General features: G+C 38.5%; 1 protein-coding gene across 1 annotated transcript; it reads left to right on the forward strand.

The window, feature by feature from the left end:
- Positions 1-1,068: 1,068 nt before the first annotated feature.
- Positions 1,069-12,231, forward strand: LOC128693301 (zinc transporter ZIP1-like). The gene is made up of 2 exons (XM_053782913.2): positions 1,069-1,259; positions 10,822-12,231. The coding sequence occupies exons 1-2, from the start codon at positions 1,131-1,133 to the stop codon at positions 11,824-11,826; spliced, it is 1,134 nt and encodes a 377-aa protein (XP_053638888.2). The 5' UTR covers positions 1,069-1,130; the 3' UTR covers positions 11,827-12,231.
- The last annotated feature ends 5,142 nt before the right edge of the window (positions 12,232-17,373 follow it).

Consider the following 17,373-nt stretch of genomic DNA (forward strand, 5'->3'; position numbering starts at 1 on the left):
TATATATATATATATATATATATATATATATATATATATATATATATATATATATATATATATATATATGGAAAATAACCACAGGGGGAGTTGAAAGATAGCTCTAGGTCTTTTGTGTTGCAATCAACATATCATCAGGAGCTTGCGATGTTTCGGAAATAGAGTAGGAAAGCAGGAAGGTCCGTTCATTTTAATGGCTCACCCAAGTGTGTAGCATTTCTGTGGAGAATACGTTCAAGCGACTATCTCTCTCTCGCGCTTCCTTGACTGTATAATGGAGGACATCTTGCAGTGTACTGATAAGAAAGCTTGCACCCATATATATATGTAGGTCACACTGATGTAACTTCAGTAGTGCTGCTAAAGCGACAGTGAGAGGACTGGTAAGACGTTCATCCTCTCATACAGTAAATGAGTGAGCTAGTAAATGTATTAGTTAATGATTGAATGTATACGAGTGTGTCTTCTCACCTTCGAATACTTGCTTCCAGTTGCGGCTAGGAACTGGAAGCTGGTCCAGGCTGGTTCGCTTTTTCTTGACTTCGAAAGAATAATCATACCTCTTCTTAAAGCTATGTACGATTCCTGACTACCACGTTCTGACTAAGAATGAAGTAATACTTTATTTGATCTTTTAGTCTTATATGTGTTTTCAACTTCCAACTAGTGCTTCTAACTAGTGCTCCTTACTCCTATATGGCCTCACCTACGCCGAATGCAGTGTCGTATGACTCCTTGCTCAGATTTCTGAAAGGTAGTTCTAAGATTTGCAAGATACACATTTCCTACATAGTTATTTAGCATTGTCCTAACACCAATTCTTATATGTATGTGAGTGTGTGTGTGTGTGTGTGTGTGTGTGTGTGTGTGTGTGTGTGTGTGTGTGTGTGTGTGTGTGTGTGTGTGTGTGTGTGTGTGTGTGTATGTTTGTGTGTGTGTGTGTGCGTGTGTGTGTGTGTGTGTATGTGTGTGTATGTGTATGTGTGTGTGTGTGTGTGTGTATGTGTGTGTGTGTGTGTGAGTGTGTAGTCACCCATTTGTACTCACCTATTTGTGGTTGCAGGGGTTGAATCATAGCTCCTTTCCCCGCCTCTTCACTGATGAGGTAACGAAGACGCTAGTGTATCATCATGATGGATGGTAATAGTACGAAGTCAGCGGCTCTGGTACTGATGGCTGCTCTCACCCTCGTTGTCTCCCTCTTTCCTCTATACTTACGCAGAGTCCTCCTACGCAAGATACATTCTGCCACCAGCCAGGTACGCCGCGAGTACGAGTTTCATGTATATTTATAATAATTAACATCATTCATCTTCCTAGTTGAGGAAATCTTCACTTAGAATGGAATTTTCTTACTTCAGATATGTATTCAGCCTACTCACCAAGTAGGCCTACCTAGCCTATACATATCTCCAGTGCAACCCTTCTTTTAATTTAAACGACAAAAGTGGGAGAACAAAAGCGACAAAGAGAAATTTACTGATAACACAAAACTTGGCCGATGAGAACAATTGGATAAGGATACTAGGATGAGGACACTAGGGAAATATAGCATAATCTGCATAGGTTGATGATGTTGTAAGAGAAATGACAGATGCATCTCAATGTAAGGTTCAAATCCTGAGAAAAGAAAATAAGTATGTCTGAATATGAAAGGCTTAGGAAATCCTCAGGTTAACAGAAACCTCAGGCCAAGACAAGAGTGTACTTATCTTCTCAAGAAAGCTAATAGAAGTCTTGGCATTTTATCAATTTTAAATAATAGAATCCTAAGGCTATGTTCGAATTCTATAGTATACATCCTTGGAAAAGCCTCATTTTGATTATGCTGCTCATTTCAGGCCTCCATATTCAAGAAAAGATATAAATGCGCTGGAAAACAGCAAAGAATCTTGAAGTTGATTCTATCAAAAAAACTTTCTAACGAAGATTATTAAATGAAGGCTTCGAATTTGCACTTTAGGAAAGGTGTAGAAATAGGAAAGATTTGACTGAGGGTACAACTGGAAAAACGGCTAAAATAAGGATATAAATAGCGGTTTGAAAAAAGAGCAGAACTCGCAAGAAAGAATTCAGGGTGGACACATTTAGATTCATAAAATAGATAAATAAACACTGGTTTGGCAATAGAATTGTAGACGAAATGAAACGTAAATGAAGCTAGAACTTTGGTAAAATTAAAAAGATGTTGGATAGGTACATAAGTAGGTGTGGCTGAATGTGAGGCGAATCTGCCTTATGGGTCAGTACCCCTATTGCAATACTACACCATCCCTAAGTTTTTATAATCATATTCCTGAGAAAACGCTAAAACCGTAATGATCATTCAGAGCTAGGAAAATGAGGTTAATCACGTTTGATCGGCGACAAGGAAGGGCTACTAGTGTACATTCCTTGGACCAATATCCCTTCACCAGTATCATGGTATCTTTCTGGAAGAGTTCTCTGCAATAAAGTGTTGGGATAGAGTATTTTTCTGTTCTTCTGAAGGAATGGAAACCTTCACCAAGACTTCTACTAATATACTTCTAATATACCTCCGTGTATATATTTTAAAAAGAAATATCGAAATATTTTTTGTTGTTACACAGCTGGGTATTTCTCCCAAAATTTTACATTCTGTTTACTAAAATACTACCACTACTACTACTACTACTACTAATAATAATAATAATAATAATAATAATATAGTAGGCCACCACCTTTCATACCTACAGAAGCTGCGTTTCCGTGAGTTCACGATTAATTTTTGTACCTATTTCCACCTTTCTATCTGCGTTTGTTTTGCGCTTCGACACTATCAGCCATCGCGGCGGCACAGGCAGACTGGTTGTCTGTTATTTGCCTGTTAACTGGCGGTCAAACCAATCAGTATGGATGACAGAGAAATTATTTGTTGACTGGTTTAAGCACCAATTTACTCATGAGTCCTTTCTGTTTGAATTCCCAGATGGAATCTACTCACAGAGTCAAAAAGCACGAGGAAGAGCAATCTGCAGAGAAACAGTTAACATTTCAAAAATTAGTGAACAGTTCCATGTTGCTCTTAAACATGCGGATTTTTTCAGTGAAGTGGAATCTGACATACTGAGAAGCACTGCTCTGAAATGATCGCTTGACTAAGTAATAATATTCTACCGTGAGCTGTATAAAGTACTGCTGGGTAATATACAGCAGATACTCATAACAGAATACTTAAAGTGATCCACTTCAGCCAGTAAATCCCAGCCGTTCTCTTCAACCAGTGAACCATAGTCATCCATTTCAGAGAGCAAACCACAGCCATCCACTGCAGTTGACGAACTACAGCCATCCATTTCAACCCACGAACCCCAGCCATCCACTTCACCTAGCGAACCACAGTCATCCACTTCAGCTTACGAACACCAGCCATCCATTTCAACCAGCGTTCCTCAGCCATCCACTTCAGCCCACAAATCCTAGTCATCCATTTCAACCCACGAACCCCCAACCGTCCACTTCACTAGCGAACCCCAGTCCTCTACTTCAGCCCACGAACACTAGCCATCCAGTTCAACCAGAGAACATCAGCCATCTACTTCAGCCCACGTGCCCCAGCCCTCCATTTCTCCCAGTGAATTCCGGCCATTTACTTCCTCCCAAAACCTCAGCCGTCCGGAAAATATCTAATGGTTACTTGTTCATATCAGGATGTTATCTCAAGAAAACTGTCTTAGTATTTGCTTGTTATCTTATGATTCATCTCATTTTTGCTGGCTGTTATCTATGAATACACTAGACAGGACGTTATCTTAAAATTCTTCCAACTTCACAATGAGAGTATTTCCCTCGTAACCGATAACATGATATCCTCTTTTGTATTAATTTCAGAACCCCAGACTTTAACTTGAGAACCCCTCGACAGTAACTTACAAGTATCCTAACATTTACTTGCGAACCCTGATAACTTACTCTAGAACCTTAAAACATTAATTTGTGAACCCTCCTTATATTACATTGAAAGCTTTCATTAATTAATTTGAGAACCTACTTACATTATTTTGAGAACCTCCGTATATTAACATGAGAACCTCCATACATTAACTTGAGAACCTCCGCACATTAACTTGAGAACCTCCATATATTAACTTGAGAACCTCCATACATTAACTTGAGAACCTCCATACATTAACTTGAGAACCTCCGCACATTAACTTGAGAACCTCCATACATTAACTTGAGAACCTCCGCACATTAACTTGAGAACCTCCATACATTAACTTGAGAACCTCCGCACATTAACTTGAGAACCTCCATACATTAACTTGAGAACTTCCATACTTTAACTTGAGAACTTCCATACATTAATTTGAGAACTTCCATACATTAATTTGAGAACTTCCATACATTAACATGAGAACTTCCATACATTAACTTGAGAACTTCCATACATTAACTTGAGAACTTCCATACATTAACTTGAGAACTTCCATACATTAACTTGAGAACTTCCATACATTAATTTGAGAACTTCCATACATTAATTTGAGAACTTCCATACATTAATTTGAGAACTTCCATACATTAATTTGAGAACTTCCATACATTAATTTGAGAACTTCCATACATTAATTTGAGAACTTCCATACATTAATTTGAGAACTTCCATACATTAATTTGAGAACTTCCATACATTAATTTGAGAACTTCCATACATTAATTTGAGAACTTCCATACATTAATTTGAGAACTTCCATACATTAATTTGAGAACTTCCATACATTAATTTGAGAACTTCCATACATTAATTTGAGAACTTCCATACATTAATTTGAGAACTTCCATACATTAATTTGAGAACTTCCATACATTAATTTGAGAACTTCCATACATTAATTTGAGAACTTCCATACATTAATTTGAGAACTTCCATACATTAATTTGAGAACTTCCATACATTAATTTGAGAACTTCCATACATTAATTTGAGAACTTCCATACATTAATTTGAGAACTTCCATACATTAATTTGAGAACTTCCATACATTAATTTGAGAACTTCCATACATTAATTTGAGAACTTCCATACATTAATTTGAGAACTTCCATACATTAATTTGAGAACTTCCATACATTAATTTGAGAACTTCCATACATTAACTTGAGAACTTCCATACATTAATTTGAGAACTTCCATACATTAATTTGAGAACTTCCATACATTAACTTGAGAACTTCCATACATTAACTTGAGAACTTCCATACATTAATTTGAGAACTTCCATACATTAATTTGAGAACTTCCATACATTATCTTGAGAACTTTCAAAACATAAATATGAGAATCTCTAAGCATTAACTTGAAAATATATGTACGTTATGTTAAGAGCTTACACACATTAACTTTACATCATTAAAAATTGCATATAATAATTTGTGAACCCTCATCACAGTAACTTCAGGACCCCCAAACATTAACTTGAGAACCTCCATACAATAAATTTAGAATCCTTCATACATTAGCTTCATAACCATTACACATTAATTTAAGAACCTCATTAAATTTAGGAGAAGTCTCAATTTTTAATCTTGATATACCACATATATTAACCTGAGAACACTCCATACATTGACATGAGAACACTCCATACATTAACCTGAGAACATTCCATACATTGACATGAGAACACTCCATACATTAACCTGAGAACACTCCATACATTAACATGAGAACACTCCATACATTAACATGAGAACACTCCATACATTAACCTGAGAACACTCCATACATTGACATGAGAACACTCCATACATTAACATGAGAACACTCCATACATTAACCTGAGAACACTCCATACATTAACATGAGAACACTCCATACATTAACCTGAGAACACTCCATACATTAACATGAGAACACTCCATACATTAACATGAGAACACTCCATACATTAACATGAGAACACTCCATACATTAACATGAGAACACTCCATACATTAACCTGAGAACACTCCATACATTAACATGAGAACACTCCATACATTAACCTGAGAACACTCCATACATTGACATGAGAACACTCCATACATTAACATGAGAACACTCCATACATTAACCTGAGAACACTCCATACATTAACATGAGAACACTCCATACATTAACCTGAGAACACTCCATACATTAACATGAGAACACTCCATACATTAACATGAGAACACTCCATACATTAACATGAGAACACTCCATACATTAACATGAGAACACTCCATACATTAACCTGAGAACACTCCATACATTAACCTGAGAACACTCCATACATTAACATGAGAACAATCCATACATTAACCTGAGAACACTCCATACATTAACATGAGAACACTCCATACATTAACATGAGAACACTCCATACATTAACATGAGAACACTCCATACATTAACCTGAGAACACTCCATACATTAACATGAGAACACTCCATACATTAACATGAGAACAATCCATACATTAACATGAGAACACTCCATACATTAACATGAGAACACTCCATACATTAACCTGAGAACACTCCATACATTAACCTTAGAACACTCCATACATTAACATGAGAACACTCCATACATTAATATGAAAACACTCCATACATTAATATGAAAACACTCCATATATTAGCATGAGAACACTCCATACATTAACATGAGAACACTCCATACATTAACATGAGAATACACGTATATAAGCTTGAGAACACCCATCCATTAACTTGAGATTATCCATACATTAACTTGAGAACACCGATACATTAGCTTGAGAACACCCATACATTAACTTGAGATTATCCATACATTAACATGAGAACACACGTACATAAGCTTGAGAACACCCATCCATTAACTTGAGATTATCCATACATTAGCATGAGAACACCCATATATTAACTTGAGAACACCCATACATTAACTTGAGAACACCGATACATTAGCTTGAGAACACCCATACATTAACTTGAGATTATCCATACATTAACATGAGAACACACGTACATAAGCTTGAGAACACCCATCCATTAACTTGAGATTATCCATACATTAGCATGAGAACACCCATACATTAACATGAGAACACCCATACATTAATTTGAGAACATCCATACATTAAAATGAGAATACACCACATAAATTATTTTTTAGGGTGAAGAAGAACAAGTATATTAGATCATTTCACGTCATCAAAATATAGGATTGGCTTTGTTTTATCAGTTAGGAGTGACCAAAACACTTTTTACAGTGCTAATAAGTGTAAACTTCTTGCCTGATCTCATTTTTAGATTTTTTCTCTTTTTTTGGGGAGGAGGGCGATCTTTTTGGAACTTGGTCAAATTAACTTACATAAATACTTCTTAAAGTACACCAAATATGAACGAAATTGGACAACAAATTAAGAAACAGGTCGAACCAGTCGCATTGCCCCTTAAGCTCATTTACTGTAATTGAATCTTAAGAATCTATCTTCCATTTTGCAAAAATAGGCATCATATTTGCCATTATCCTTTTGTGTTGGATGATACTCGTTTTAGCAATTTGCTTAAGAGGCTAGCTAAAAGTCTGTTAAGTTCCTCCTAACATATCTTTAGAACCCTTAAGAAATGTCTGACAGGGACCGGTGACTTGTTAAATGTTAATCCATGTATTAATTAGAGGACCATGTCACGAGTGATTTTGATCATGTATATTTTATTTTGCCCTGGCCTGTAATCTTTTTTTGGGGGGATCTCAACTGTATCCTTTTGTTTAAAAACAGATAAGAAATAAGTATCAAAAATGTTTCACATTACTGAGTCACTAACAGTAAGCTGACATAAGATACATTTAAGTGGTCTTATTCTTTGCCAAATCTTGCTGCTAATGCATGAGATCGGAATCCCTCCCTCTGATTTGATTAATTCAATAGCCATCCTGTATTTGATAAGCAAAATCTCCCTTCAAAGTTTGATCATATCGTTTCGTCCAGCACTGAGATTGATAATTGGGTAGTTTCCAGTATCTGACCAAATGTTATCTTTCCTATTAGCTATATCACCCATTCCAGTTCCAAGAAAATCCACCCTATCTAGCCCTCCTTTTCCTAATATTGAATTTTCTACGTATCTCATTTGCTAGTCCCCAACACTAAGTATATTTGGATAAGATATAGTAAAAAATACCTAGAGTTGTAAAATAAGACACGTGCAGTGAATGTCGGATTATTTAGGGAACGTTTCCTCAGGAATGACCTCTCCTGTTCGACGTAGATAACTACAGAGGGTGAAGCACAGGAAAAATGGTTCAGGACCAGTGTAGATCACAGCGGTGGGAGAAACACTTGCTTGGTACGGGATAATAGACTCGTGTTCCAAAACTTCATCTTCTAGGTGATGTGTAAAAATAATTTAGACAATATTTCTGAAATAATAAACCTGACAGAATGCTGGGACATAGTGTAGATAATAATAATCAAAGCACTTTCCAGTCAATGCCGTTTGATTAAGTTTTATTCACATATGGTGAGCTTAGCTTCGTTGAATTTCACGAGGCGATTGTGGGTATTACAGCGGATTATACAAGCATTGTATTGGTCAACCCTTCCATGCATTGGGGATAATCAATACAGTACCTGCATCATCCACTGTAACACCACAATAACCTGATAAAATTCAACGAGGTCAAACTTGTTATCTGCAAAGATCTAATCAGACGGCACTGTTTTCCAGGACTAGCAATTTTATTTATTCAGAAGTCTTGGCTATATAATTCTTCATCTTCTTTTCACATGTTAGAGAGGAGCGAGTGGAAGCAAATGGTTTTAATGACTTGATGTGCTGTTGGAATGTGGGTTTTATGAGCACAGGTGAAGTCTAGTGACCTGTACACCTACCTGCAGCACGATAACCTAGGCAAGAACAAGCAAAAGAGCAGCAGAGTAAATACTTATATTCCCTTCACCAAAAAGCAAGCAGGTATATACGATATATACAGATTGACGAGTGTACCACATCGCTTCACAACTTTGCTGGGCTTCAATTTCTTTGGCTGGTTGAATCAAAGTGCTTAGCATAACGAGGGATTCCCTACTCATTTATAACCTTAACACCTGGTTCGCTGGTCGGGAGGGCATGCCACAGCGAGCAAAGTAAGTTATGAAGGGCTTCAGGGAAACTTCGCTCTGAAGGAGTGGTGAAAATATGATGCAGTTTTTGAACTGCAGTGTCGGCTCGCCTCTGCCAAGACAGTAATGGAGTAAATGATGATGAAACCGTTTCTTCTTTTCCGGGTCATCCTGTCTTGGTGGGAAATGGCCGATGCGTTAATAAAAAAAAGCACAAAGACAAATTATCACCAAGAAATTTAAATTTTGGAGCACTGCAGCAAGACTACTGGTTCATGCCTGGCAAGTACCTCTTCCACCCTTGCATTCTACACTCGTTCCATCCTCATTTTCTCATGCCACTTCCACTTCATGAACTCTGTCCGTTTACCTGGAGAGAGAGAGTTCCGGGGGGTCAACGCCCCCGCGGCCCGGTCTGTGACCAGGCCTCCTTAGGTCAGTGTCCCAGGATGCGACCCACACCAGTCGACTAACACCCAGGTACCCATTTTACTGATGGGGAACATAGACAACAGGTGGAAAGAAACACGTCCAATGTTTCTACTCTGGCTGGGAATCGAACCCAGGCCCTCACCGTGTGAAGCGAGAGCGTTAACCACCAGGCCACCAGAGCCGTGGATAAGTTTATAGAATTGAAGAAGCAACAAGTGGCGAAATGTTTCCTCAACACAATATCCTAATACTTCATATATGTCTTATTTTACCAAGTATATTCTTTCCTTTATTATAAGAATAGTCATACCTCTCTCCTTGACCACCACTGCACACTGTAACTGAAGTAGAGTAAAGCGACTTCAGTTCTTCTTTAACATTCTTCAGTCTCATCTTTCTCCTTTTTCCGCAAACCGCTTTCCATTCGTTACTACTGATATGTTTTCCTACTCATCTTACCTACTTCGCACTCATGGTCACACTTATCCAAATAAGTTTTAAACTTTTTCTTTTCTTGAGAATTAAAACCTCCTTTTTTACCACTCTACTTCTAAAATACAACAGTCACCCTGAAAATTAACAAAGCAAGCCAGGTTACAAATATAACACTCGAACCATACCACGGGTGGCATTTGTTTGCAATCGTGTCATTACGATTTCGTGAGTCGAGTTATGACACTCGACTCTTATTCCCAGGTAACGAAGCTACAGGACAGGTGACACAACTTTCCTCGGCCGCTCACCTTAGGTAACTCTACAAGCCTGTGTTTGGAAACGTAAGGGTTGAAGTTGACCTGTCACATCTTATCCTATGTTAAGAAACATGGGGCTCGAGACTGACTTCTCTTTTGGGGATCATGATTGATTCCTCACATCTTACCTTGCGTTAGGAAACACATGGTTCCAGCAAAACAAATCGTAGGAAAAAAAAGAAAAGCCGCAGGAAAAACGGTAATATTCTCGACTATTCTCCAGATCGCACATTTTTATAAACTAACTTTTATCTTTAACTTTTTTATTGTATATATTTCTTCAAAACTGTTGTGACTTATTATCTGTGATTGCTGTCTTCACTCTTCTGATCCCGTGTTCTCTGCTTACCTCGCACTCTGTGTTTCGTACTTTCCTTTCACCAATTTTTTCCTACTTACCTTTCGTTCATGCACTTGCTCACCTCTTGCTCTGTGGTTCATGCATACCTTTCGCCCTGATTCTCCTACCAATCTCTCAACTTGTGTTTCCTACGTACCTTTCACCACGTATTTCATTCCATATTTCTTACTTACAGATTATACTAAGCGGGTGTTTGTGCTTCGGTGCTGGAGTTCTGATGGCCACCGTGTTTTTACACCTTCTGCCAGAGACGAAGGAAACATATGATCACGCTATGAATGTCGGATATATGGTTGCTGTCGATTATCCACTGGCGGAGTTGATCATGTGCATTGGTTTCTTCTTCGTTTATTTGGTCGAGGAAGTTATCCACAGTTGTGTCAACACTCACGAGCAGCAGCAAGAACAGGATGTGTTAGCCACTCCAGGGGGTACGAGAGATAATGAAGATGTAAACAAAGCAAAAATAATGACCTCTGTGAAGAGGAAAAAACATCCATCCATTGAATGTAACGTTACAGGAGTTGAGCTGCAAACAAACGAGGCATTCGATGATGATGAACACATCACTCCAGCCCCAGAAAACGAATGTTCTGAGCAGAGTGCCCATACCACACCTCACATCCACCATCATGTCTCTGGTCTTAACAAAAGCACCTCCGTTATGGAAGCCGTTGTCGTAGTGATTGCTTTGTCGTTCCATAGCATCATGGAGGGTTTGGCAATTGGACTTGAGAGTAACATTGCAGACGTTTGGATCCTCTTTGGTGCAGTGGTAGCTCACAAGTTTGTCATAGCCTTTTGTATATCCATGGAGCTCCTAGAGGTCAGGTTATCCTTTAAACCCTTCATGGCATCCATTGTCATTTTTTCTTTGGCTTCCCCCATTGGTGGCTTCATAGGCGTCCTCCTGCTGTCTCTCGCAACTGAAGAAACTAGTGCAAATGTCTTAATACCCAATGTGCTCCAGTCGATTTCGGCTGGTACGATACTGTACGTTGCCTTCTGTGAGGTTCTAGAGAGAGAACGAGCTAAGAATGAAAGAGGCTTGGTACGGTTATTGGCTCTTTTCGCTGGGTTCTGTGTGATGGCGGGATTGCAGTGTCTTGACAAGGATGGGGAAAATCTCAAAAAAATGACTACGACCCTGCCCTTCCCATCCTCGATAGTGGCAGTGTAAGGGGCAAAATAATGCTATTAAAGATTTTAATACTGAGAAAACTAGATTTTTTTAGATAACTGTAGCGCATTTTGTGGCCAAAGAATCTATGTATATATAATGTTGTCACAGAGAATTCGCAAGCTGAATGTATATCAGTAAAATTTAAGAATATTGTATCTTGGTAGTTTTACAAAGAAAGAAGGTAATAAAATCATCTTTGGCATTTCATATTTTGTTACTAATGAGGTCACAATGCATCTCGGCTTTAATTAAGAAAACAGTGAATATTTAACTAGTTATTTGCAAACAGTGAAGAAGAATTGTAATGAAAAGTCAAAGTCTTAGGTTAAGGAAAACACAATTTACGTACAAAGTCTTGAATCATTAGTGTAAATTTGAGAAATGCGTTTTTCAGTGAGAAATGTTTAGCAGCTTTCTGCAGAATCTAACTTTGTCTGTATTTTTTTTAATATTAACCATATTGTATTTAAATGTTAGCCTTTAATTAAGTTTTTAATAAAATTGTTACAGAAATTATCTTTTTTATTCCCACACAGTACTGCTGTCATCGCATATGTAGCAATGTTTACTATTCATTTATAACACTTAATCTTCCATAAAAGAAGCACTGCCATAGGCCGCTGTCCTAAACTGTCTGGGATTAGCATGGGGTGTTACCAAGCACCATGGCTTGTTGTAATGTTTTAGAATCTCAGGTTAAAGTGTTGAAGAAGGAGAATCTACTTCTTTAGAGGGAAAATAGGAGGCTGAAGCTTCGTCTACAAGGTTTGGGAGTGAGTGTGAGATGGCGTTAGCTGGTGAGGAGGAAAATTACCAGCAGTGATTTGAAGAATGGCAGCCGCTTTAAGTGGCAAGTGGTTCACAATTGAGGAACAAGGATGATAAGGAAGATAAATAGAGAAAATGTGAAGGTAGGTAAAGGTACCACTGACTCCCCTGCTTATCAAGGTAAGAATATTCTGATTGTGGGAGATTCTCAGGTAAGATATATGGACTGTGCTTTTCGTAACAGAGACAGAAAGGTCAGAGAGAAGGTGTGCCTCCCATGAGATGGTATTGGTGACATAGCCAGCAGGTCGGATAATATTGTCAGGCAATGTGAACAAGCCCATTATTTGTCTTAGAGCTGGTGGAAATGACATCGGGAATGGCAGGAGACAGGAGCTGGTGGAAATGACATCGGGAACGGCAGGAGACAGAGCTGCTGGATAAGTATAGGTCAGCCACAGGTGTAGTCGGGTTTAAGGGAGAGACCCCAATCATATGTACCATCTTGCCTAGAAAGGGAGTGGGCAATGAATGGATGTCTAGGGCAATTGGTATAAATTGCTGGCTAGACAGGTACTGCAAGGAACTTGCAATCCCATTCATTGATAACTGAAACATTCTATGGTAAACGTGGAGTGGTTGCATTAGCCAATTCGATTGAGGGGGTTATTGGTGACATGTCTAGGACTTTAAACTGATAGATTATAGAGTTATGGGTGTCTGTAGAAAACAATCAGGCTGCAGTACTAGGGTTGAAAACAGCAGATATAACCAGGATACCTCAGGGATATGTTTAAAAGACAATATTCAAAATAAAGTTGCTAGTAAAGGCAAAGTAATTGATCAACAGACAGAGAGAGATAGTAGAGGGTAACGAGTGACTAGCTCCCTTAAAGTTTACTATACAAATAGTAGGAGTCTAAGAAATAAGATAGATGAGCTAAGATTACTTGCAAGTGCAGGTAATATAGACATTATTGCTATAACAGAGAATTGGTTCAACTTGAAAGATAGAGAAATGCCTTCTGAATGCAACATACAGGCTTATAAACAATTCCATACTCATAGGGTCAACGGGAAGGGTGGTGGAATGGCGATGTATGTCAGAGATAATTTAAATTGTTGTGTTAGACAAGGTATAAGATTAGAAACATCGGACACAGAATCTGTTTGGCTACAGTTTCTTGAGGGTCGTGAAAAGTTAATTTTGGGTGTGATTTACAGGCCCCCAAACCTTGATAGAGAGTGCAGTAAGCTGCTATGAGACGAAATTCATAAGGCATCTAGATATGAAAATGTTGTGTTAATGGGAGATTTTAACTTCAGACAAACTGAATGAAACAATGTGGAAGGAAATCTTGAGCCTAGTGACTTTCTTGATACGGTTCAGGATTGCTTTTTAAAACAGTTTGTGACAGAACCAACTAGTGGAAACAATTTACTGGACTTGGTTCTTGCCAACAAAGAATCACTAGTTAATAATCTTGAGGTTAATGATGAGCTTGGGGAAAGCAATCAAAAATCCATTAGTTTCAATATATCACGGAGTTACCCAGATAACTGCAATCAAATCTCTGTCCCAGACTTTCACTTGGCCGATTTCATGGGACTGAAAAATTACCTGGGTGGGGTAAATTGGGATGTCCTGACTATGGGTCAGGTAGGTGATCTTGGTTGCCAATATGGCGTTTTTCAGAGCATGTTCTAGCTACCCAGACAACTTTTATTCCGAGTAGGGAAATTAGATCTAACAAAAATGATCCCAAATGTATGAACAATAGATTAAAACTGGTCAAAAGAGAGGCAAACATAGGGGAGGGGCAGTTAAGAAACCAATATATTCAATTAAAGAGAGAAATAAAAAAAAAGGAATAAGAAAAGCAAAAAGAATTATGAGGCTATGGTCGCAAGGGATTCAAAGACTAACACAAAAGTAAGATCAGGGACAAGATAGGCCCACTTAAGAGTAACGCAGGTCAGATCACTGACAGTGATAAGGATATGTGTGAAATGATCAATTCTTACTTCCTCTCAGTTTTTACCAAGGAAAATACTAGCGAAATTCCAGAAATATTAGATTATGTCGAACAGGACGATAATAAACTATGCACGATTGCGGTAACTAGTGACATGGTCCTCAGACAAATAGAGAAAATAAAACCTAACAAATCCCCAGGCCCTGATGAGCTGTTTGCAAGGGTGTTAAAGGGATGTAAAGAGGAACTTAGCCTACCTTTGGCTAATCTTTTCAACATATCACTACAAACTAGCATAGTGCCTGATAAATGGAAAATGGCAAATGTAATACCTATTTACGAGGCAGGTAACAGGTCCTTAGCTTCGAACTATAGACCAATAAGCCTTACCTCCATAGTGGGAAAATTTATGGAATCAGTAATTGCCGAAGCAATTCGTAGCCATCTCGAAAGGCATAAACTGATTAATGAATCTCAACACGGTTTTGCAAAGGGGCGTTCCTGTCTTTCGAATTTACTAACTTTCTTCACTAAGGTATTTGAGGAGGTAGATCATGGTATTGAATATGATATTGCGTATATTGACTTCAGTAAGGCTTTCGATAGAGTTCCACATCAGAGGCTATTGAGGAAACTTAGGCACACGGAATAGGAGAATTTTTTTCCTGGGTTGAGGCATAGTTGACGAATAGGAAGCAGAGAGTTTGCATAAATGGGGAGAAATCAGAATGGGGGCCCGTCACAAGCGGTGTTCCTCAGGGGTCAGTGCTGGGTCACTTGTTCACAATCTACATAAACAACATAGATGTGGGAATAAATAGCGAAATAAGCAAATTTACTGATGACACCAAAATAGGCAGACCAATTCACTCTAATGAGGACATTAGAGCACTCCAGGATGATTTGAATAGACTCATGCAGTGGTCGGAGAAGTGGCAGATGCAGTTTAATATACACAAATGCAGGAAAATAACCATGCCACATATGAAGTAAATAATGCAGATCTTAATATTAAGGATTGCGAAAAGGATTTGGGAGTTCTGATTAAGAGTATTCTGAAACTAAGACAACAGTGCATAAGTGTTCGCATTAAAGCTAACAGAATCCTTGGCTTCATATCAAGAAGCATAAATAATAGGAGTCCTCAGGTTGTTCTTCAACTCTATATATCCTTGGTTAGGCCTCATTTAGATTATGCTGCACAGTTTTGGTCACCGTATTACAGAATGGATATAAATGCTCTGGAAAACGTACAAAGGAGGATGACAAAGTTGATCCCATGTATCAGAAATCTTCCCTTTGAGGATAGACTGAGGGCCCTGAATCTGCACTCTCTAGAAAGGCGTAAAATTAGGGGGTATATGATTGAGGTGTATAAATGGAAAACAGGAATTAAAAAGGGGGATGTTATCAGCGTGCTAAAAATATCTAACATAGACAGGACTCGCAGCAATGGCTTTAAGTTGGAAAAATTCAGATTCAGGAAGGATATAGGAAAGCACTGGTTTGGTAACAGAGATGTGGATGAGTGGAACAAACTCCCGAGTACCGTCAAAGAAGCTAAGACGTTGTGTAGTCTTAAAAATAGGCTGGATAAATGCATGAGTGGGTGTGGATGGGTGTGAGTTGGACCTGACTAGCTTGTGCTACTAGGTCGGATGCACTGCTCCTCCCTTAAGTAACGTGTCTGACCTCATTAGGTCAAGGCATTGGCTTAAGCCGGTGGGAGAACTGGAGCTGCCTCGCATAGGTCAGTAGGCCTGTTGCATTGTTCCTTCTTTCTTATGTTCTTATGTTCAAAGTCAGTTAATTAAACTGTGTAGTAGACTGTAAATTCGTCTTCTAAGGGAAGTACGAACACAAAAACATGTTGTACGAGAATGTTAATACAATACCGACAAGATGAAATTAAGACGAACATTAAAATGGTATGAAATACCGACAGATTGTTAGGTAAGACACATATGCAACAGTTAGGTATCTTTATTTCGAAACGTTTCGCCTACACAGTAGGCTTCTTCAGTCGAGTACAGAAAGGTTGATAGAAGCAGAAGATACTTGAAGACGATGTAATCAGTCCATCACCCTTAAAGTTTTGAGGTGGTCAGTCCCTCAGTCTGGAGAAGAGCATTGTTCCGTTGTCTGAAACAATATGAAGTTGAAGTGACAGAATGGGGCCTTTATATAGTGCCAGGAGGTGAGACGTAGGTTGCTTTGGGAGGGCAGGTCCTTCTCAAAGTCCTTCTTCAAGTATCTTCTGCTTCTATCAACCTTTCTGTACTCGACTGAAGAAGCCTACTGTGTAGGCGAAACGTTTCGAAATAAAGATACCTAACTGTTGCATATGTGTCTTACCTAACAATCTGTCGGTATTTCATACCATTTTAATGTTCATTCTGTCAGACACTGCAACACAAGGGTATCTTGGTACAGACCACTTCGACAACCTCTACTAGTGAGAACGGCTGGGTTTGAGAAGGACCTGCCCTCCCAAAGCAACCTACGTCTCACCTCCTGGCACTATATAAAGGCCCCATTCTGTCACTTCAACTTCATATTGTTTCAGACAACGGAACAATGCTTTTCTCCAGACTGAGGGACTGACCACCTCAAAACTTTAAGGGTGATGGACTGATTACATCGTCTTCAAGTATCTTCTGCTTCTATCAACCTTTCTGTACTCGACTGAAAAAGCCTACTGTGTAGGCGAAACGTTTCGAAATAAAGATACCTAACTGTTGCATATGTGTCTTACCTAACACACATGAAATTAAGACACATGTGCAGCATCTTCTTCTGT

The sequence above is a fragment of the Cherax quadricarinatus genome, chromosome 28 (assembly GCF_038502225.1).
Source record: "Cherax quadricarinatus isolate ZL_2023a chromosome 28, ASM3850222v1, whole genome shotgun sequence".
Classification (NCBI taxonomy): Eukaryota; Metazoa; Arthropoda; class Malacostraca; order Decapoda; family Parastacidae; genus Cherax; species Cherax quadricarinatus.

Bases quoted from the DNA above. Each gene is read 5' to 3' on its own strand.
- LOC128693301 (XM_053782913.2), top strand. From the start codon at position 1,131: ATGATGGATGGTAATAGTACGAAGTCAGCGGCTCTGGTACTGATGGCT. The intron at 1,260-10,821 runs GTACGCCGCGAG...TCTTACTTACAG, and splicing joins TACATTCTGCCACCAGCCAG to ATTATACTAAGCGGGTGTTT.